The sequence below is a fragment of the Pinus tabuliformis genome, chromosome J (genome assembly GCF_031772625.1).
Source record: "Pinus tabuliformis cultivar Carrire ecotype Pingquan chromosome J, CPIR1, whole genome shotgun sequence".
Taxonomy (NCBI): domain Eukaryota; kingdom Viridiplantae; phylum Streptophyta; class Pinopsida; order Pinales; family Pinaceae; genus Pinus; species Pinus tabuliformis.
In genome coordinates this window covers 497007397-497031181 of record NC_142295.1, presented here as the reverse complement: position 1 = coordinate 497031181, position 23785 = coordinate 497007397, and the positions used below count along the sequence as shown (strand labels likewise).

The 23785-nt window shown below is 39.0% G+C and overlaps 1 protein-coding gene across 3 annotated transcripts in view; it reads right to left on the bottom strand.

Annotated features, from left to right (window-relative positions):
- LOC149227964 (Homeodomain-like transcriptional regulator) overlaps window positions 1-23785 on the bottom strand; it is a 97835-nt gene that overhangs the window by 44739 nt on the left and 29311 nt on the right. For 2 of the 3 annotated variants that reach the window (XM_089378013.1, XM_089378014.1), the window contains exons 4-10: window positions 16089-16150; window positions 14205-14591; window positions 13425-13511; window positions 13002-13215; window positions 12021-12121; window positions 4096-4182; window positions 3560-3712 (exon numbers count right to left, since the gene is read on the bottom strand). In XM_089378013.1, the coding sequence (XP_089234139.1) occupies window positions 3560-3712; window positions 4096-4182; window positions 12021-12121; window positions 13002-13215; window positions 13425-13511; window positions 14205-14591; window positions 16089-16150 (1091 nt within the window). The remainder of the gene's footprint in view (window positions 1-3559; window positions 3713-4095; window positions 4183-12020; window positions 12122-13001; window positions 13216-13424; window positions 13512-14204; window positions 14592-16088; window positions 16151-23785) is intronic. The other variant, XM_089378015.1, reaches the window with a different exon arrangement.

Sequence of the window (23785 nt, the reverse complement as noted above, 5' to 3'; positions counted from 1 at the left end):
AAGGTGATGACCTTGCACTCCTAAACTTGGCCTACTAACCAGCAAACTCGGCCTAGAGAGCAGACTTCTACAATGCACTTCTTCTTCTTATGACAGCGAATTCCCAGTGCTCAACTCATGCCTTGTAACTGTCTTATTGAACATGTTGTCACCTATAGCACACATGGATTTCCATGTTGTCACCTACAGCACACATAGGCTCCTTCTTACGTGGCTAGGTCTCCTTTTCTACTGCAGATTTAGGCTACGCTTTACAGTAGATTAGAACTTCCTTTTGATAGCATATAGGAGCTCCTCTTGACTGTAGATTAAGCCTCCTCTCCTAGCTGCGTATAGGTCTCCTCAATTGTTGTGGATCTGGCCTCTCGTTACTGCGGATTTAGGCCTCCTTTAATTGCGGCCAGACCTCTTCCTTAACGGCTGCTAGAGCTCTCCTCTCCACCTGCAGCTAGGGCTTTTATCATGACTGCGGCTAGGGCTTGTTTGTGGCTATGACTCCATTTAGATCTGCGGCTAGGGCTAGATCTCTTCACCTCAGCTTAGGGTCTCTTCCAGACCCGCGTTTAGGGCAGTTAGGACTTCTCCTTACTGCGCTATAGAAGTCTCCTCCATGACTGCGTTAAGGATGGTTAGGGCTTCTTCATTAGGGCAGCGTAGAGCCTAGGGCACTCCCTCTAGATCTCTCCTTCATCAAAACCCAAAACAGAATGAAGAGAGAGATCACAAGAGTGTGAGTGTGTAAATGACTTGAAGGCTACCTCTATTTATACTAAAACGTTGAGCACAAGTGGGGGCAATTTGGTTTCTGGCTGACCTTGTCAAATTGTCTTATAACACAAACAACTTCATAACTCCATGAATACTTATTGGAATCGGATGATCTTTAGATCAATCCTACACCTCTCAATGAGAGAGATCCAAGAAAAATATCAGCTGCCATAAATAAGACGACCCACATGGAGTTTGGCCCTAGTTGCCAGTTTTAACAATGGGGTATGTGCCTTAGAGGTAGTGTGGTATCTCACGTAACGCCTCTCAACATAATGTTGTCAAATGAAGTTGAGCTTGTCAAGTTAGGCCTCAATGATAGTGCTAGTCATAATCTTAATGCTTACAGATGGCTTATCAATCTGACTCTTCTTATGAGAATCTTTCAGTTTGAGATTATCCTTGTACCAGGTGTACAAATTATGAATATCTCCCTAGTTAAGAGGGAGTGTTGGAGGATGTAATTAGTTTCGGTCTTCATAATTTGCATCTTTATGTATTTTGCATAAAAAGCAAAAGAAAATGTATTATTATTTCTTTCTAGGTAAGCATGTTCTTTGTGCTTCTAGGTTTTTGAGTCAAGGAGTCAAAGTCCTATGTTGGCCCTATTGTAAAAGAAGAAGGAAAAGAAATTTTTAAATGTAAATTTTGGGACAGAGACCCCTCTAGATGCCAAGTCGGCCTACATGACAAGTCGGCTCTGCTCCAATGGACGTGTCTCGCACCCCTCTAACCTATATAAATAGAGCGTAGATGGAGCTCATTTGGACACACACTCAGATGGTTTTGGTCTGAAATATCAAAGAGAAGGTGAGGAAGGCCTATGTTTGGAAGAAGATTTGCCTTGGTACATCTCTTGTTGTTGGTTTCTTGCTAGTGAATCTGTTGGATGGAAGAATGATTTGACTTGACATCTATACGTGGAAATCTTCGTGGTTATGGGTTTTGGATATCTCATTTGATCTAACTCTATAAGAAGAGATTTTTCTAGGTTTCCCCTTAGAGGGGTTTTGCCCTGGCTTGGAGCCTATATCTGGTGTTCTATTGTCTTTTGTGTTCTTCATGTTTTATGATAATTGTTTGATGAAGAATGAAAACATAATAACAAAATGCTAACAGTTTCACAAGTAATTAATCATGTAATGGAAATCTAATGATAAGATTGAAAACCTCTCAATTTCCAACGCGCTCAGCCTCAGACCAACCTTGAAACAATCTACAAGAATATTGATCCTCTCCTAAGTCTGTGCACACTAGATGACCAAATTCCTTGCACAAATTCACCTCTTATTTCTATGCGCACTTCCTTGGGAAATTGCCTCTCTCCAATAATTCGCACAAGGTCCCTTGGCACTTTTATCTCACAAGCTCACACAAATTATGATACAAATTGTGCCTTCGTTCCTTCTTTTAAAGCAATTTGAATGGCTAAGTTTAGAAAATTTATAATTAAGGAATGATTTTGTGATTGATTGAGTTAAGTAAGTGAAAACTCTCATGCAACTCATCTTGCCTCAAATCTAAGACTTGAAACTCAACCATTCATCATTTTCCTCAATCAACTCGCACTAGCAGACAAGTAACTCGTCCTTCCACTTAATCACATTAGTTAACTGCATCATAGTTCATCCTAATTTTTAAGAAATCGAGCATGCCAAAGAAGAAACTCGAATTTGACTCCTTGAATTAAGGCACAAATCAAGGAATCAATTTCTTGCTACTATTTTCAACAGAAAGCGGTGCACACTTGTGTCCATAATAAAACCAGCGTTACTAGAACTGGACCAAGACCAGTGTAAACAACCAGTCAGACCAGTATGGAGGCAAAATTGGTACAGCCAATTGCCCTGTACCAGAAAAGGCCAGTTTGGTATGAAACTGGCTGGTTCAGTGACAAAACAGCTGATTGTGTACAGAACCAGCCAGTTCTGTATGATGTGACTAAGCACTCTTGAAATTCAAATTATAAAGAAAGAAAAGAAATAATGAGCAGGGAATCCTAATACCCAACCCTAGTGCCCTACTAATGCTATGTAATTAATAGTAATATTAAATTTTCAAAGTAAATTGTTTCAGGATGTTTGAGAGTGGTTCCAACCTCATTGGATTTCATATGGAGAAAGGAGAATTTTAGATCCCACTCAAATCCAGCATACTTAACAGTTTTCAGGATTTCCATATTGGAGGGATTGCAATGTTTCCATTGGACTCTATCATGTATTACAGGTATGGAATTAGCATTTACTCAAAAGCACAAAGCCCTCTATGTACCTTGATGTTGGTGGCATTGATTGTTGAACTCCTCTGTCATGACCCTAGTAAACCTTGACTTGACATAGTAAGCTTTTTCTATCTTATTTTAATGCTTAGAGAGTGATATTGATGATGAGGATCCCAATATATTTTTTTGTGATAACCAAAGAATTCTCAAGTTGACAAAAAACCCTGTTTTCCATAAGCAGACAAAAGTTAAAACATATTGATGTGCATTTTATTCCATTCGACAGCTTGTAGAAGATGCGGAAGTTGAGATGAACTATTACCCAACTCAGAACTAGACTCCAGAGTATAAACATTTTCACCAAGTGTCTTCACCCAAATAAATTTGTAAAATTCAGAAACAAACTTGGTGTGGTTTCTAGTATGACCATTAAATGAAGATGTGCAAACTGAGAGAAAACTTGGACTACAACTGAAGTTATGAGAGAAGCAGAAGACATTAATTTCCAGGAGTTTAGTATTTAATTTGTTACAAACAAAAAACAGATTACTCTAAGTATTAAAAGCTTACAGCTTGGGTTAATCTCAGAAAGCTGCCATCATTTAGAGAAGAATCACATTGAATCCGTTTGCCAGCACTGACAGAGCTCTGAAGTTCACTTTCAACATCTTCTAGAAGAAGTTTCAGAAGAGAAATATGAATTTGCCCAAGTAGCTTTGAATCCTGCATGCCAATAAATTTAGAACATTACTAAAATATATTAGCAAGACCCAGAGAGAACTACACTATTCATATTGCAAAAATATCCTAGAATATACACTTAAATAAGTACAATATCAAAAACTTCAAGGGGAATCAAAGCGAGATCAAGAGATTGAATGGATCAGATTTTCTGTAAGTTCTGCAAATCCATGGAGTCATATGTCAGGATCTTCACGATATGTGATGAAACCCTACAGAATTTTCATGTATTCCAGGCTTCTGCTGAACTAGTATGCTTTGGCTTTTGAGCATCAAGCGTTATACACAATTCATATCCAAAAACCACAACCATCATATATTTCTTTGAGACCCAATAAATAATCAATAACAATCAAAGAACATACATGGTCATGGAAAGCCTGAAGAAACTCATCCAGTGTGAATGGGCACAAACCGATCACATCAGCTAAAGTATATAAAAATCGAAAGACCTGCACAATGAAACAGAAAGACAAATTTCACCTTAGCTCAGCCAATACAATAACAAGAAAATTATTGAAAGAAAATGCCCTGATTTTAAGGTATATCTTGTAATTTCTAAGATTACACAAGAAAAAGCACACATATCCTTTAGATTTTTTTCCTTGCAATGCAACGCTTGAGATGTGCACTGTCCATCCTAGTCTTTGTACACCAATGATGTTATAACAAGAATGCTAAGACATGCTTGGAAAATAAATTTTTCATGTCCCCTCAAAATTAAGAAGAAAACTAAACAAAACAGTTCTATCAAGATTCAAGACCATAAATGCTACAAGTTACTGCAAATTTCAATCATTTAACATGTACAATCAAAAAATAAATGCCATCAAACTTCTTTGATAACAAGGCCTTCATTAAGATAAAAACTTCGCTCTCTGGAAAATTCGCACGTGCAGCAGCAGCCCCTGGTGCAGTACTCCCTCCATCGCCATGGCCCGGAGAGGGGGCCCTGAGGCCCCTCCTCCTTCACCTCCTCCACCAGAGATCCTTGCGTTCAGGAAGCTGATCGGCGACAGTAGTAAACGCCCAGCAAGGGAAACTCAGCGCAAGTTTGTAAAGAAACTTGACAGCATCCCCACAGTCGCCTTGCCCGTTGAAGATTCTTGCAGATCTGCTTTGAACTTAGCTGAAAGAGGGCTCATCGTTCAATTTACAAGGCTATGGCCTTCCCCCAAGGCTGTCGAGGCGTGGGTACAAAGGAACTAGCGACCACTAGTAAAGGAAGGCATCAGAAGCTTCCTGGTTGGTAAGGGCTTTTTTGTCTTTGTTTTTTATTCAGTAGAAGACAGAAATCTCATCTTTAGGAATGGACCATATTTCATGGGACCTCAGGGTCTGTATCTAAACTCATGGTCACCAGATTTCGATCCGACACAAGATGTGCCGTCAACAGTTCCAGTGTGGGTGCGCCTCCCTCATCTTCCACTACACTGCTGGAACCCACAGTAACTAGAAACGATTGGTAACACCCTGGGAAAATACAAGGACAGAGCAGAGAGAAGGGATCAGTATTCATGTGCAAGAATATGCGTCGAAGTCGACTTGGAAATAGGGTTACCTGAAGCCATAAAGTTAACAATAGCAGACTGGTCTTATATCCAAGAGTTAGACTACAAGCAGCTACCATTCAAATGGAGAAATTGCCATGAATATGGGCATTTCGCAAGATACTGCAAAAAAAAGAGGAGGAAGATATAGAGAAGTCGAAAGGAGAAAAATGGATCCAGGTGCAGAAAGCAGTCCAAGCCAAGGTGAGTATCAAGAATAAAGGGAAAGAGGTACCGATGGAGTCTGGAACTCCCTTAACAGGAATGGTTCAAACAGAAGGAAGAGGAGAACAGCTAAAGACAACGGCCTTAATAAACCCATTCAAAACCCTCAGCACTTCAATCAAAATTCCAAAAACAGACATAGAGGAGATTGAACGACAAGTTCCCTCGCTCGAAGCAGAAAAGAAGAACATAGAAGTAACCCAACTTGAATCCCCAGCAAGAACCTCCTCCTCACCCACATATGTAGAAATGGCAAGGAAAACACCCCCAGAAACCTCTGGGTCATCGGAAGACGAGACATTCGAGAGACCCTCTAAAAGAGTTGGAAGGAAATCTCATAAGGAAGCCAAGGAAGAAGAGGCGGACAGGCAAAAAATGCAAGGCAGCCAATCCACCATTGAAATGTCTATCGGGAGAAACACCAAAACAAGGCCCTCTAAGGGGGGATCAACTCACTCCAATCCTGTTAAATAATGAAACAAGTCTCTTGGAATCACAAAGGCTTGGGAAACCCTTCGAAAGTTGAAGCAGTCAAAGATCTTCTGAAAATAGAAACTCCCGAGATCCTCATGCTCCAAGAGACTAAGATTGAAGGGGAAACCCTTCTTGAGATCAACAAATTAAAATGGGGAAAAAATGCAAGAAAGGCCATTAGTGCAAGAGGTACCTCTGGCGGCCTAGCAACATTGTGTTCAGAGGACAAGTATCAACTAGAAAGCTCCTTTGAGACCCAACATTGGATATTCACCGAACTTCGACACCTCTCTATTAAGCTCTCATCTCTCAATTCAACCTTTATGTTCCAGTCCACCTTACAGAGAAGAAAGAATGCTGGCAGACCTTGTCTGATTTCTTAGACATTTACTCCCCTCAGAATATAATAGTGGCTAGAGATCTCAACCTCGTCATTGATCCAAAAGAAAAGAGAGGTGGCAATAGTGGCAGGGACCAAATGCTTCCATTAGTAGAGGAGTTGATACTTCATTGGGATCTTCTTGACTTCAAACCGAAGAAAGGTCTTTACACCTGGACAAACAATAGAGCTGGGGCAGAACACATCTCTGCTCGCCTAGATCGCTTCCTAGCGCAAAGCTCTTTGTTGCTAGGAAAAAGACTGATCTCCTCGAAAATTCTCCCAAAGTTGGCCTCAGATCACAAACCTATTCTCTTACAGCTGGAAGAGGAAGAAAATTTGGGCCCTATCCCCTTTAGATTCAACCTGCTTTGGTCAGGGAAAGAAGGGTTCATGGAAACTATTCTGGAGGCATGGTCCATACCTGTGACAGGATCTCCCAGCTTCGTGTGGGAGCAGAAACTAAAAATAACCAAGAGAGCTCTGAAAAATGGATTAAAGAACCCTCAAATTCTCCTACCAGCAACAGAAAGGAGACAATTCAGTTTTTATTAGATCTGCAAATGGATTTGGAAAGTAAGGAGATCTTTGCTTCAGATTTAGAAAAAGAACAAGCTGCCCAAATCAAATCATTTCGCGCTTTCCGCCATGAAGAAGAGACTTGGAGGCTTAAGTCTCGTAGCCTGTGGCTTAAAGCTAGAGATCGAAATACGCCCGGCTATCTCGAAATCATATCTCTGAAATCACTTGCTCAGATGGGACTGTGCTCAAAGGTCAAGAACAGCGAAAAAAGGCAACAGAAGATCATTTCCAAAATCTGTATAAAGAGGAAGGGAATGGGAGTGAAGAAGTCACCTTTGAATTTCTCTCCCACATTCCATCTTTGGTAAGCAAGAAGGACAACACTAGTCTTATGAAACCTTTCTTCGAGGAAGAAATTTGTAAAGTAATATGGTCCATGGAACCAGACAAGGCACCAGGACCTGACGGGTTCTCAATTCATTTTTACAGAATCTGCTGGGAAATAATAAAAACTGATCTTCTGAGGATGATTAAAGCTTTTCATCAAAAAGCCATGGTGAGAGGCAGTACTAACTCTACCTTCCTTGCATTAATACCAAAAGAAGTGAATCCGGTCGCTTTTGACAGGTTTAGGCCAATCGCGCTCTGCAATGCATCTTACAAAATCCTAACAAAATTGTTGGAAAACAGAATCAAGCCACTGCTTGGGAAACTCATTTCTCCCACCCAAGGCGACTTTGTCAAAGGGAGACATATATTGGACAATGTAATACAAGTGCAAGAAGTCATACATTCCAGTTATCTTCGGCAAGAGTAAGGTGTGCTCATAAAGTTAGACATGGCAAATGCATTCGACCGAGTAAATCTTTCTTTCCTATACAAAGTCCTCCTTTCCTTTGGTTTCAGCTCTAACTTTGTCAATTTGATTAAAGCTTGTACTGAAAAGCCATGGATAGCTCCTTTAGTTAATGGCAAGCCAGCAAACTATTTCCAAGCCTCGAGGGGAATAAGGCAAGGTTGCCCCCTCTCCCCTTTCTTGTTCATTCTGATGGCAGACTCGCTAAGTAGAAAACTGACAGCTGAAAAGAAAGTAGGGACAGCTCCAGGAGTCAGGTTGACGAAAGGGCTAGAGCCTCTCAATCACGCACTATTTGCAGATGATACTCTTCTTTTGGGCGGAGCCTCCATCAAGATAGCCAAAGTTTACAGTGGAATTCTTCAAAAATTCTGCAGCATATCAAGAGCTCTTATAAATAAAAGGAAAAGTGCAATATACGAGTGGAATGTGGATCAACAAGCAATTCAGAGAATAGCCCTCTCCTTAGGCTTTTTGGGATTCACTTCTTGGGATAAAATCAAATATCTCGGGTTACCAATAACCCTGGGCCCTAACAAATTATCACTGTGGAAAGAGGTAATAAGCAAAATTAAGTCCAAGATTACAGCTTGGGGAGGTCAATGGCTCACCAATGCTGGCAAACTCATCCTTATAAAATCTGTATTGTCCTCCCTGCCTATTTATCAGGCTTCCTTTCTTCTGGCTCCAAAGAAGATCACGGAACAGATCTCCAGACTTATCAGGGATTTTCTATGGAGAGGAGGAAGAGGAAACCAAAGAAAATTCCATCTAGTGAATTGGGATACAGTTAAATGCCCCATCTCTGAAGGAGGCCTACAAATAAGAGACCCAGGCCTTGCCAATCTGGCTCTTGGAGGTAAAATACTTTGGACCCTCTTCTCAAACAGCAAACACCCTGTCAGTCAGGTCATAAAGAAAAAATATCTAAAAGGCTCATCGCTAAGGAACATACAGATAGATAACAGCATCAAAGGGACGTCGATATGGCATCTCTGCTGCCATGGGATAGAGTTCTTCCAAAAGCACTTGTATCGCATTCCTGGCAATGGAAAAAACACGATGCTTTGGCAAGACAGCATAATGGGACAGTCGCCTTTGAGAAAAAATGAAGCAATCAAAGAAATCAGGAACTGGCTCATTCAGCAAGGAGTCCTCACCCTGGCAGATATCTCGACATGGGACGACTCCGGAAAATGGCGAACTTGGGAAATCCCTCGAGTTCTAGATCAAATGCGCAGTCAAAAGACCCTCCTGGAAGAAGCGTTAACGGGACTGGCACCGGTTCACATGCGTTTGACGGACAAATGGGGATGGGGAAAGACTAGAATCTACAACACAAGGCATGGATTTGCCTCTCTTCAACCACAGCAAGCTTCGAGCCATACTGCATCTGTGTGGAAACAAGTCTGGGACCCTCTCGGTCTCCCCAAAATAAATTTCTTCACCTGGGTATTAATGCATGGGAAAGTGCTAACTGGCGACAATCTGACTAAAAGAGGTATTCACGGGCCACATCGGTGTTCTCTCTGCTGCAAAGCCCAGGAAACCATGGAGCATGTGTTTGTGGATTTCTCTTTTTCTCAAGAAGTCTGGGACTGCATCCTTCAAGGCCTCAATGTCTCTGCCCCATCGCAAGTCAAAGTAGCTAACCTTTTTAGCACCTGGAGAATGCGTTATCCCCACATGACCCAAAGAAAGACAGCATGGAACAGAATCTGGAAAGCAGTACCTAAATACATCCGCTGGAAAATATGGCTCGCCAAAAACAACCAGATCTTCAACAGCATTCTAACCTCCCCTTTGAAGGTGGCAGAAAAAGCAAAAGCATTACTCCTTGAGACTGTGGCCAATCATCCCCTTAAAAACGATAACATGCTTCTCCCGGAAGAAAAAAAATGGATGGGAACTTATATATTTCGAGACAGGATAAACAACACCACTTGCCCCAGTAAATCTCTCATATGGAGACTACGAGAAGCGGACGCAAATTTTCAAGCTTGGTGGAGGAAACAGGGTAAAACAACAATCTTTTTCGATGGTGCCTCCAAAGGCAATCCAGGCATAGCAGGAGCAGGCGGAATGATCTGCTCCCGGGAGGGTATTCGTGAAGATAGCTTCAGTTGGGGACTTGGACAGAGAACCAACAACAAGGCAGAGATCCTTGGGTTGCTAAAAGCCTGTCAGATAACACGTGAAAAAGGCATTAAGGAAATACAAGTCTTCGGGGACTCGGAAATTTTGATAAAGATATTAAATTCGGAGGACCACTTCAGCAATCTGGCACTCAACAAGACACTTCAAAAGTTGAGATACGTGCTCCAAGACTTCTCTTCCTATCTCCTTTTCCATATTCTACGTGGCTCAAATAAGGAAGCAGACGACGTGCTCCAAGACTTCTCTTCCTATCTCCTTTTCCATATTCTACGTGGCTCAAATAAGGAAGCAGACACAAAAGCAAACCTGGCATGCCTCCTGCCACAAGGAGCCTTAAGCAAGAATGATGAAAAACCTACATGGAACTCGATCCTGTAATCTAGAGTAAATCTACACCTACGTAAGGAAAAGGAGAGCTGCCACTAAAAGGAATTCTGAATATTGTAAGCATGTGTGTTTTGGTTTTGGCCCAACCGGTTTTAAATAATTAATATAACTGTTATAGTTAAAAAAAACAAGGCCTTCATTAAAGACAATGTTTTGTTTATAGCATCACGATTTGAACAAACATATAAAGAATATCTAGTATAACTTGCAAATATAAAAAGGCTTATGGTCCACAATGCTCTTCGCAAGTCCATAAGCAAGAACATTGGAACTAGCTAGGAATTTACAAATATGAGGCAACTTTCTACCTGAATGTGAGCAGTTGTAAACATGATTTATTACACAAAACCACAGAAATATTCACTTTGACATATGGGTCATAACTTTGTCATAATGATCCAACGATCATAAGAGAGTACCTTGTCAGTTTTTGTATTAGGGATCAGCTAAGTCACAGGACGTGTCCTCCCCCCCAGTGTCCCATATTTCACGTGTCCGACATAAGTTTGACTCATGGCTTGTTCGTAGGACACGAGTTTCACTGGTGTGAAACACGAGCCCTGCTGGTATCCCAAAATTGGACACGTGTCCAATAAAAAAAACATCCTAAAATCAATTTATTGCCTCATTCTCATGCAATTCAGTCACGGGTTTGGAGCTCTCAAAGGTTTTGGAGTGCAGCTAGGGGCAATTAAGCAATGCTAGAAAATATTCCAAGTGTTGGGAAGTGGATTTGTCCAAGCCCTACTAATGCTATTAATGGTAATGTTAAATTCCTTACTTAAATTTTTAACATTACCATGAATTGACACAGAATGCTTGAAAGTGGTTTCGACCTCATCAGATTTCATATGGAGAAAGTAGAATTTTAGAACCCACTCAAAATCCAGCAGACTTAACAGTTTTCAGGATTTCAGGATTGCGGGGATTACAATGTTTCCATTGGAGTTTGTCATGTATGAGGGTATGGAACTAGTAGTTAATTAAGAGGACCAAGACCTCTATGTACCTCAATGTTGGTATCATAGATTGTTGAACTCCTATGTGATGACCATAGTAAAAATGTACCCATCACTCAAACAGAATCTTGATTTGACATGTTAAGCTTTTTCTATCTTATTTTAATGCTTAGAGGGCGATATTGATAATGAGGATCCCAAAATAAGCAATGATTTTGATGATATGTAGTACTAGTTATTTATTGTAGTATGATTTTTTTTGGACTATACAGGTGATTTAGGGCACCTTTGTTGATATATTTTTGGTTCAGAGATGGATTGCACTCAATGCTATTTTGGTTATATGCATTAGTTGTGTGATTGAATTTGTATCCTCATCATGTAAATGCTTTGTATATTTCATATTTGATGTGTAAATTCACTATTTTTTTATATTTTTTAATATATAATATATAATGTGTCCTCCATGTCATGTTCTGGGGGGATCCCCCGTGTCATGTGTCGGATACTCTTATCTTCGTGTCCTCGTGTCATGTTACTTAGGGGATCAGATTAGTACAAACAGTGTAGTCCTTAAAATTCTTCTTGTTCTGAGTACAGGCTAGCAGCCTCAACATTAAAAAATAAAATACGGTATCTCTGCTTATTTATTTATTACCATTTACAAATTCCTATTGTTACATTTATCTTGAACCTTAGCCAAATTCCTATTTTCAAATGGCATCCTATAAACCTTTTTGAAGCAAAATAAGTAAACACAAATGGAATAAAGTAAGATCACCATGAACAGATTTCTGACATTCTCCTTTGAATCCTTCCATGGATGGGCCAGACAAAGTTGTTTCATTTTCAATGAAGCAGGTGGAAACCTCCCTGGTAAACCTAGAAAAGCAATAAAAAACCCACACATCAAGACCAACTTCAAACAGAAACAAAAAGAGAGATTTATACATATGATTACAGAGTGAAGTCTTTATGAAAATGATTCTGTTTACTGGGAAAGCTAAAAACAAATCACCGCATATGGAAAAAAGGTTATCAAAGCAATGGAAATAAATAACAATGAAAAATTACATTGTGGGAGCTAAAAAGGCTCTCAATCAAATCGCATAAGTGGCCCACAAATTGAATCTTAAGGGCTTTACCCATATTCTCTCAACAGCCCAATGCTTAGAATCAAAAGACATCTTGGAAATGCTCTAGCTCTGAATAGGAATAGGAATCGGTGACAGAATATACAAAGAAAAGTTTCCTTAGGTGAATAACTACCTCTGCTTTCCTATAGGTGAATAACTAGCTCTTAAACCAAGAAGCTAAGCTCTGGCTTAGATACTGGAAGTAAGCAAGAACCCAAGGTCTACAGTGCTGTTCAAAAATGCTTCCCGTAACCATTGCACATACATCTCTCTTTGAGGTCGTGGCTAATATTGCAAATACCAGTGATGTTCTGTCTACGTATAACAGTTTCAGTTTTGAAATATACTAGCATGTATAACGCTATCTAATATTTTCATGAAAAATGCTGACCCTATGACTTTAGTCTTAGTATTGGAGAGACTAGGTTTCTTGACATCAGATCTGCTTACTAATAAAAATTTCAATAACATGAGTTTGTGTTCATGATTGTTAAAAAGCATGACAAAAGGCTAGGATTAAACACTTTAGCCACATATATCTGAGCTTTCAATGGCATAAAATTAGTCTCGAGGGGCCCAAAACAAGGATTAAAAAAATCTTCTAAACAAAGTATAACAGATATAACCTTCATGATATTCGGAATTTGGTCTGCCAGTTTCATCAGTTTCAATGCCAACCGCATTGGATGTAATTTGCAGATCTCTCAATTCTAAGCACTCATCCTCAATTAACTTTTCCGACTTTCTCGATTGCTTCTTTGTATTTCCTTTTCTGGCAGCAGTAACCTTTGTGTTGTCTCTTTGCTTCTGACTTTTGCACACCTCCCTTTGGCTTTGAAGCTGAATATTTTAGAAAATGGAATTCAGGCAAAAATTCGAATGAGTCATCATTGGTGTCCAGAAGATAAAATTTCTCAACAATTTAGTCAATTCCAAGCCACTTAGAACAAAGTTACTAAACACTTTACACTGACATTCCCTATCTAACATTTGCTTTAAACAGAAATTATAAATTATAAATTCAAAAAACAAAACGTAACTATACTTACTCTCCTTTCTTCCTGAAATATGTTGCGCTTCAGCTTCAATACATAACCCTGTTTTTTCTGTAGGTTTTTCTCTTGATTTCTCTTTTTCTGAAATTATAGAAAAGGTAAACCACCAAAAAATAGCAAATGCAGAATGAAACAAATCAGAAAATGAAGCTACTTCTCTCCGGAATATAATCTGAACAAAATACAGTAGCTGTAAAAACCCATTCCAAAAACATATACCCATCCAAATCTAGTAGACTCATTCCCACAAGAAGGGACATATTTACTCATTTACTTTCATCTCTACACTTCTGTCTGTCAAATCATCCCTGTAATTTAATATAAAATGAACATTTTTTATATAAAAGAACCTAAATACATCGTGAATTCTCCACTGCACAAACTCTAATTATTTATATGTTTAATTATTTTGAGGGCCATTAAACAGTGGCAAATATTCAACCATGCCATAAGTCAATCAACAACATACCTAACAAAGGAATTTGAACATATATAATTATTTTGCTTTTTAGAGGAATAATGACTATTAATAGCAATACAAGGGCTGAAAATCAACATGCCTTTAATTAGCTATACAGAACAAATATACACCTGAATAATTAAGTTTAAAAATAAGTACAGCCAATTGAAGTTCAGGAGGAATAATGACTATTAATAGCAATACAAGGGCTGAAAATCGACATGTCTTTAATTAGCTATACAGAACAAATATACACCTGAATAATTAAGTTTAAAAATAAGTACAGCCAATTGAAGTTCAGCATAAATACATACCATAGTCATATATTCAGGTTGAACTTCATCTTCCCCTTGAACTGAAGGAAGATTACTCTGCCACTCATCAGGCATACCAGCATATGTATCTGTGATTCCTCTATATGTTTCAACGTCGGGAAAAGGATCAACATCGTCACTTGGACTAGCAATTTGCACTTCCCTATCCATATTTCCAATTTCTGCATGCATTGGGGCATATCTAGGGGGCAAAAGAACCTTCCCACCTGATCTTCCTGCTGTGAATTTATTATGTCCAGATTGAAGGCCCGTTGAGAAAAAGGCAGATGTAGGAGCTTCTTTGGCAGAATCTCTGTTTGGCTGACTTAAATGTAACTTAGGTAAATGGGAGCTTCTCCCCATCTGTATAGATTGTTTGCAGGCTTTCTGTTAGGTTCAAGAGATAATAATTCAACAATAGCTCTGTACAAATTCACTATAAAGAATAATGTCTCTAAAAAGCACACAAAACTTCCTAACAGCCATCTACTTAAAGATCAAACAAAATAACTTCAATTGGCACAAACTGCAAATCCATGTACATTAACAAAAAGGTGGAAAAGTCATTGATCAGACCCATAGTAAGGGACAATAAAATACATATGTATCTGGACTAGAACATTCTCTAGACATTGCAGTGCAAAAAACCTTTAAAAACTAGCCCTCTTTCACAGCCATAGAATTTCATCAAATAGAAAAAATAATAAATTGTAATTGACATACATGATAAAGGAACTGGACCAGAGAAATAAAAGACAGTTTGAAAATAGTATGGTTCCACCACTCGGCAATTTGGTAAATGACTGGGAAGATATATATTATAGACAAATGCTACAGAAGAACATAAAAACAAGTCATCATACTAGAACCATGAAAGGAGCCACATTTCCGCAGGACTTTTGCTTTGTGACACCAGCGGTAAACGCATATTTCATCAAACAGATTGATGCAACCAGTTTATGCAATTAATTGCTCCACTTGAAAAACCACAGTTGTGAAAAGCAACTGTCACCAAGGCTATCAGAACTGGAACAGTCCAAGGGTCATACTGGTACCGGACTGGAGTCAGCTAGAAAACTGAGTTGACAAACCAGCCGATACATTTTATTGGGTTAAAATGGAACATGGGTGGGGTCCATCCAGATGAGGGTCAGTACAGATTGGAACCAACCTGAATCAGCCAGTTCAGGACAAACCAGCCTGGTGTTACAGTTCAGACACTGCAAGGGGTGAACTGGTCTAGACCAGCCAGTTCCAATAACTATCAATTCTGGTCTGGACCAGCCAGTTCCAATAACTATGACTGTCACCACTTGCAACTTCCAACCCAAGACTGCATGTAAAACTGATCAGCACATTTGAACAAAACATTATTGTCTTTTTGTTAACACCATTAGCATTTGACTGGCTTCAAAAATTGATGTTTTCACATATGTACATACAAAGATGAAGTTGTGCATTTGAATCCAAATCACATTACTCTTACATTAGAGTATCCTTCTTTACCATAATTCATCAATTTTCTAATGCTTTAACCTTTAAAAAAAGTTACGACAAAATGTAAATCAGCAAGCAGCAACTCACGAGTATGTTTTCAAATACTTTAACCTTAAGTAAGATATATGACAAATTGCAAATCACCGAGCAGCATGACATGCAAATAAATTGAATTTAAAGCACAGTATTCAATGACAGACAAACTTCACAAATTAGCTTTCAAAAATATCCCCAAAAATCTCAACCATTAAAGGAAAATGTATCTGTAGATTTGCATTTATTATGTCCTATCAAAGAACTAAGCTTTCACCCACAGTGGGGCAATTGGTTAAGAACCCAAGCTGCTATGCTACAGATTCGAGATGAGACTTTGCCTATTTCCAGTACCTTTTTCTTTGTTGGCATAAGCTGGACATCTTGAGAAGCAGGATTTTCCTCATAGCATGGCACTGTCCAAGAGATAATTTATCCAACAAATTAATAACAGGATGGCAAACAGTTATTACTGATTCAGTAAAAATGCGGCTAGTCAGAGAAGCTTTATCAAACAAATTAACAACAGTACAACATAATAGTTATTACTGAAACGGAGAAAAGTGAAATTAATCAATTAATCAGAGAAGAATCCCTCATAAAGCTTGTCCATCAGAAAATTAAGAGTCTATTTCAACGATGCATAATCGTACAGAGAACTCACCTAGAACACACAATTGCAAGCATAACAATAAATACAATCCAATAGCACAATGGATCATCAAGACTTGGCATGCAGAAGACTTCAAAAGATGTAATTGACATTTAATCAAAAATAATCTACAAAGAGGCCTTAATAACTCGGAGTAATCTATACTACAATAGCCAGCCACAGAATAATTGCATCGAAGGAATCAAAAATTGGAACAGGTACAGACATAGTTAATATGCGATGAAGGACAATAGATGAATACAACACAGAAAAGGAGGATATGAAATAAAAAGCAGATTAAACAACTAACTTGAACTATGACGATATTTTGGAAAGCCTGCTTCCATCAATAACCCTTGAAATAACAACCAAGTGCTCCTGAAAAATATGTGGGCTATAAACAGTTCATCAATTTGCAATAGTATCCATAGTAAGATAACAGCCAAACAACTGAAACATGTCAGTGCAAATAAAAAAGATACTTTATCAGAAAGGATAATGCTCACACAACAGCGAGAAATACCATGCAGAGTGTAAGATGTGCTTTGCAATTAGATGACCCGTAACAACCAAAGTTAAGCAATAACCCTGCATATATATATATATATATATATATATATATATATATATATATATATAGTTCAGTTGGTTTGGCCATATCACCAAAGGCACAGTTCTGATGGGAAGTTGTGGAATACATTCCCACCAAACCCTTTGGGGTTACCAGCCATGCATGAGCAACTTGTAATTAATGTGCGTGAGTGTGTGTGTAAATATTGCCCCAAGGGATAGCCCAGTTAGTTATATATCACCAAAGGCAAAGTTCTGATGTGAGGTCAAAAATCATTCCCACCAAACACTTTGGGATTGCCAGCTGTGCATGGGTAGCTAGTGATTATTGTTGAGAAATCTATAGGGCAATAGTTAGAATGATTTCTCTTATACTTGATAACTGCTTGTGATGTCTTTTTACTTTTTCTTACTTATTAGGTTCTTCTCTTAATATTATGTTGTTCTTATCATCAAACAGCTACCAAAACAAGAAGATCAACAATACACAAGAACATAGGATATAGGCTGCAAGCCAAGGCCAAAACCTCTCCACTTGAGAGGAAAACCCACAAATCTCTTCTCTTCTTATAGATTCTTCAATTGACGAATTCCAAGACCTCTAGACCAAGACCAATACCCTTCCAAGACCAAGTCCGACCTTCTTGATGATGTGCTTCCTTTGTCCAAGTCAAACCCAGTCAAATCTCTTCCAGCAGCACAACTTCAACCCCCAGCTACAGAATTTCGGCCTCTACTACAGGTCTGAAATTTTCGGCCCTCCCAGCAACAGTTGCTTCCACACATGTGAGCTTATTTCGGGCTTCCAAGACTTCTTGAGACCTTTGCTTGACTTTCTCCTTCTTCTAGGGCTTGAGGATGACCTAATGAGCCTTCCTTCGACCTTCTTTCTGCACTTTCTCCAAGTTCGATCCTGCAGCAGTAAAAACCCTAACCCAACAGCAAAAACCCTAGTTTCCTTCACACATGTGAAGAGAGAGAGAAATTACCCAATCACTTGATCTTAGTCCTTCTTCCTTTGCTAGCCTCTTTCTTCTTCACCTTCGCTTGCATGATGAGAGAATGAATCGTGTTCATAGGAGGTCGATTTCCCTCCTATATATAGGCTTCCAAGGTGGACGAAGTACCTCAAATTAGGCCGACTTGGTCTTGTAGGGTATGTTAACACTTTTAAATACAAAAATAATTCCTTTTACAAGTTACAATGTGCCCAATGGGGCCTTCAACATACGACAATTACTTTTTTTGACTTCTTGACCTAGGACAAACCCTAGAAGCATTTATTGGGTGCTTGACCTCTAAAATAAAAGACCTTGAGCATGAAACCCATGCTTCAAAATAGCAATAATTATTTTTCTTTCATTTTACAATATACAAGAATCAAAAGTACATTTCATATTTATGAAGACCAAAACTAGTTACACATTTGTCAACACTCCCTCTTAACTAGGGAGGTATTCATAAATGGTATATGTACTTTCTCAATCTAAAGAGATCTCATAAGAAGAGTCAAATTGGTAAGCCATATGTTTAGCATTATACTAACTAGCATTGTCACATATTGACTAACAACTCTATCTCTCCACAAGATCAGAGCACAAAGCCGGCGAGACCAAAGGCTAATAGACACCATCATCAATGTCTCTCAAAATTTTAGAAAAGGTCACCAAATTTATGCATCTCACATGGAAGAGGCAACCAACGAAAATATAGTAATCATACCCACCCCGGGTGCTCACAGGCTATGTCCTTCCAAAATTATTCTTATCTTGGATTCCCAATCCTCGAAGAGTATCAGTCCTCTACAACTACTCTTATCTTGGATGCCCTACCACATCCTCAAAGAGTATCAGATGCTAGATGCTTACCCAATCCTCCATTCTTTCTTCCCTAAGTGAAGAGAAGAATGATGTGTCTATCCCTCCCTCTCAACTAGGGAGGATACATCAACCATTCCAAGCTTATTTCTCAGGTACGAAGCTTCTTATTAGGAAGAGATTTTGTCAAGATGTCATCTACTAGTTCATTAGTGGAGATATACTGTAGTTGCAACACTCCATCCTGCACAAGATTTCGAATGTAGTGATACTTGTTATTTATGTGCTTTGTCTTTCCATGAAAAATTGGGTCTTCACAGTTGGTGTTGTCACAATGTATCACTGTAGGGCCCATTGGTCCTTCAAACAAGTCGAACAGCAGCTTCCTCAACCAGAAAACTTCTCTGCTTACTTCACAGCCTGCAATATATTCAGCCTCAGCACTACTCTGAGCAGTTGATTCTTACTTTCTGCTCATCCAGGCAACCATGGAGTATCTCAAACTAAAGCATCTTCCAGCAGTAATTCTTCCATCCTGCTCACTGCCTCCCCAGTCGAAATCTGTATATCCAATCAAGTGGACATCATTCCTCTTGTCAGGCCAGGCAATAACTCCACAAAACAAAACTGATTTGTGTATTATTCCATTAGGTAGGTCTTTGTTATATACAATAGGGAGTGACTGTTCAGTTCATCTCCCGATGACTGTTCACATTCCTAATTTAATTATTTACATAAATTCACCCAATCATGAAGATTAGGTGTCAACATTCCCCCCCTTAATCTGAAGAGATGTTCGTGAGTCCAAGCATCATTCTAAATCGTTCAAGCTTTTCCCTTCCAAGCGCTTTGGTGAAGATGTCTGCAATTTGCTCATTTGTGGAACAATAACAGAGATGGATTTTGGCCTCAACATGATGTCGAATCAGATGATATTTAGTATTGATGTGCTTCGTTTGATCATGGAACTTTGGGTTCTTGGCCAACTTTATTGCAGAGGTATTGTCAATCATGAGTGGATTTGATTGTACTTGTTTTACCTGCAAATCTTCAAGAATTTTCCTGAGCCACACAATTTCTTTTGTTGCTTCAGCTGCTGCCACGTATTCTGCTTCTGTTGTGGAATCTGCTGGAACTGATTGTTTGCGTGATCTCCAGGAGACAGCTCCTGATCCAAGACTCATATCATATCCTAAAGTAGATACCCCAGTTTCTTTGTCTCCATCGAAGTCTGAATCAGAGTATCTGATCAAGCTAAAGTCATCCACCTGTGTGTACTTGATTCCAAAGTCTTGAGTTTCCTTCAAGTACTTTAGCACTCTTTTTGCAGCAGACCAATGTCCCTCACAAGGCTTTTGCATAAACCTGGAGAGGATTCCAACAGCAAATGAAATGTCTGGTCTGGTAGTAGTTAGGTAGTTGAGACTTCCTACAAGCTGTCTATACTTTGTTGCATCCTCAAATTCCTTTCCTTCAATAGATGTGAGCTTTAAGTTTTGTTCCATTGGAGTAGTAAGAGGATTGCACTCTGTCATGCCAAACCTGTTCAACAAATCTCCAATGTATTTCTTTTGAGAAAGAAATATGGACTTTGGATGTTGGGTTACTTCAATGCCAAGATAGTAATGAACATAGCGCAAATCAGTGATTTCAAAACTTGTCCCAATTCCTTCTTTATGGATGCAATGTAGCTTTCATTGTTCCCTGTCATTAAAATATCATCTACATATACCACAAGATATACAACTGTTTTGCCAACTTTCTTGACAAATAAAGTTGCATCATCAAGATCAAAATGATTGAAATTGAGTTTCAGAAGATGTTCAGTTAGTTTTTCATACCAAGCTCGCGGTGCTTGTTTGAGGCCATACAAGGACTTCACAAGTTTGAATACTTTATGTTCATGTCCTTTCACAGCAAATCCTTCAGGTTGGGACATAAAAACATTCTCTTTTAGATCTCCATTCAAGAAGGCAGTTTTTACATCCATTTGATGGACTTTCCAACCGTTCTGAGCTGCTAGTGCAAAGAGTGTCCGGATGGTAGCCCATTTTGCTGTGGGGGCAAAAGTCTCCTCATAATCGACCCCTTCCTTTTGTGCAAAACCTTTTGCCACAAGCCTAGCTTTGTGCTTGTCAAGTGAGCCATCAGCTTTATACTTGTTCTTGTAGACCCACTTGTAGCCAATTGGTTTGGTTCCAAATGGAGGATCAACCAGCTTCCAAGTGTCGTTCTTTATGAGGGCATCATACTCCTTTTGCATCGCTTCTTTCCATTCATCATGAGAAGCAGCTTCTTTGAAGGAAGTTGGTTCAAAATCTGTAGACAAGTTCAATTCACAATCATAAGAAACATCCATATCAACAGGTGAATTAGAGTCATCTACATCACCTCCATTTCGCCGGTTTGAATTTCTGGTTCCCGTCTTTCCAACTTCATCAGGATGAACACTTTCAAGTGTCTTTGTCAGCCACTTTGGGGGACCTTTCTGAGATGGTCCAGGCTGCTCTCTTGATTGAGTTGGGACTGAATCAAGATTGAGTCTCCCAATTCTATCAATTACATCACTTAAAGCATCATCCATTGTTGGAGTTTCATGCGGGGGAGAGTGTTCTTCAGAAGAAGATTCCACATATTGATCTAGTATAGGAATCCCCCCTTCAAGATGTGGAATCTGATTATCAAATTCTTGAAATGATTTTGCTTTTGCGAACCTATCCAAGCGATCAAGTTGCCGCTCAACAACATTGTCAGTTTTGGATGATTCAAGAAAAATTACATCTCTAGATACAACAAACTTCTTATTTACTTCATCATAGAGGCGGTATGCTTTGGAGGTGTTTGAGTACCCCAGGAAGACACATTTACGACTTCTAGCACCAAGTTTGTTTCTATGTACCTTTGGTATCAAAGCATAATAGGTGGAACCAAAGACCCTGAGATGCTTTACCGAAGGAACATGTCCATAACACATTTCATAAGGAGTCTTGTTTTTAATAGCATTAGATGGACATCTATTCTTTATATATGCAGCACATAGAATAGCATCAGCCCAAAACATTATCTTTACATTCTTGAAGAAGAGCATGGATCGTACCATATTTAAGATTGTCCTATTCATTCTTTCAGCTACACCATTCTGTTGGGGATTATAAGGCACAGTTGTTTGATGTTTGATCCCATGTTGGCCAAGATAGTTTTCAAATTCATTTGATGTGTATTCTTTTCCATTATCAATGCGAATAGACCCAATATGAGATTGTGCATCATTTTCAATCCATTTATGAAAATTCTTGAATGTTTGAAAAGCATCAGAGTTGTTCTTCAATAAATAAACCCAGCACATTCTGGTGTAGTCATCAATAAACGTCATGATATATTTATTTCCATTTGCAGAAGGAACAGGCATTGGACCACATAAATCTGAATGAATGAGTTCAAGTTTCCTATGTGCTCTTGAATGTGAATCATGAAAAGACTGTTTGCTATGCTTTCCTAGAATGCAGGCATCACATTGCTTAAGTTTTCTAGGAATTGTAGGCAAACCAGCAACACCATTTTTCTTCAATAAGCGGAGGCTGTCATAGTTCAAATGTCCAAATCTAGCATGCCATAATAAACTTGATGGAAGTGTACCTTCTTCATAATGAGAATTGTATGAGAAATGTTGTGCATGAGCAGATGTTCCTTGCAGTTTGAGAAGCCTTTCTTCTTCTATTCCCCTCATGACAAGTGAGTGGTCAGATGCTTTTCTTACCTCAAGCTTGCCATCAAACATATGAATGGAGTGACCATGCTGGCGGATGTGGACCAAGGACAGCAAGTTTCTCTTGAGCTGTGGGAGATATAGAACATGATCCAGAGGAAAGTCTGGAAGACCAGGCACTTTAAGCCTGATTGTGCCAGGCCCTGATGGCTTGATTTTTGATTGATCTGCAAAGTATACTGCTCCATCAACATTGTCAGCGAAATCTTCAAAAAAATCTTTTCTATGAGTCATGTGGCAGGTTGCTCCTGAATCAAGCAACCAATCATTTTTCCAGGAAGCAAGTGAAGCATTAAATAAATCTTCATTTACTCCAATATTACATTGTGCCACAATATAGTGAGCGGATTCAGGTGCTTTACCTTTGTCTGTATCATCAGTTTTGCCTTTCTGTTGGTTTCTTTGCTGCTCAATTTTGTCCCATGGTAGCTTGCAGTGCAAATCTGCCTTTTTTTCTTGAGGGTGTCTGCCCCCCCTGTCTCTGAAATATCTTCCTCTTCCTCTTGAATGCATACTGTAACAAAAAATACTTCTGCTGATAGAAAAAATACTTCTGCCAATATACAGTAAAATGTACTCAAAAGGGCATTTTCAAATCTCTTTCTTATATACCAATATGTACGTCAATACCTCACGCTACATCTTTATGCAACATATTTTCTCCACGTATTTTCTCCAAATGCCTCCAATGTTTGATATAAATGCATCCAGCATTACATGCAAATATTACATATTACATATGCCTTCAACATATTACATATGCATGATTCACCATTATATATGTATATGGCAAAAAAAAACTCAATTACCATGTCATCAGAATAAAAGGCAGCGGCTGAGATTTACCTGCCCGGTCAGCATAAGCTCAAGAAACAGTTCATTTTCTCACTGCCATTTTTACAAGCATTGCAAATTTAACCCTCTCATGAAGTTATTTTGGCCAAACTCATGCTACAAATGGCTCAATTTTCTGAAAACAACTTGTGAAGTGCAGAAACAACATGAATGGATTCTCTTCAAACTATTTGGAATTGGCACGAGTACATATAGAGGTGTTAATTTGTATTGTGTATTCAGTAATCCCATGCTTGATGCCGAATAAAATTAAAGAATCTACAAAATGAGGAAAACAAACATGAACTCCGCTTAAAGATAACACAATAGTCCAGCGCCTAATTATGGTTCCAGATCTTCAACGCAGCCTTGTATTGGTGGTTCCTGCGTGGAGGCACCAGTGAACAAATTA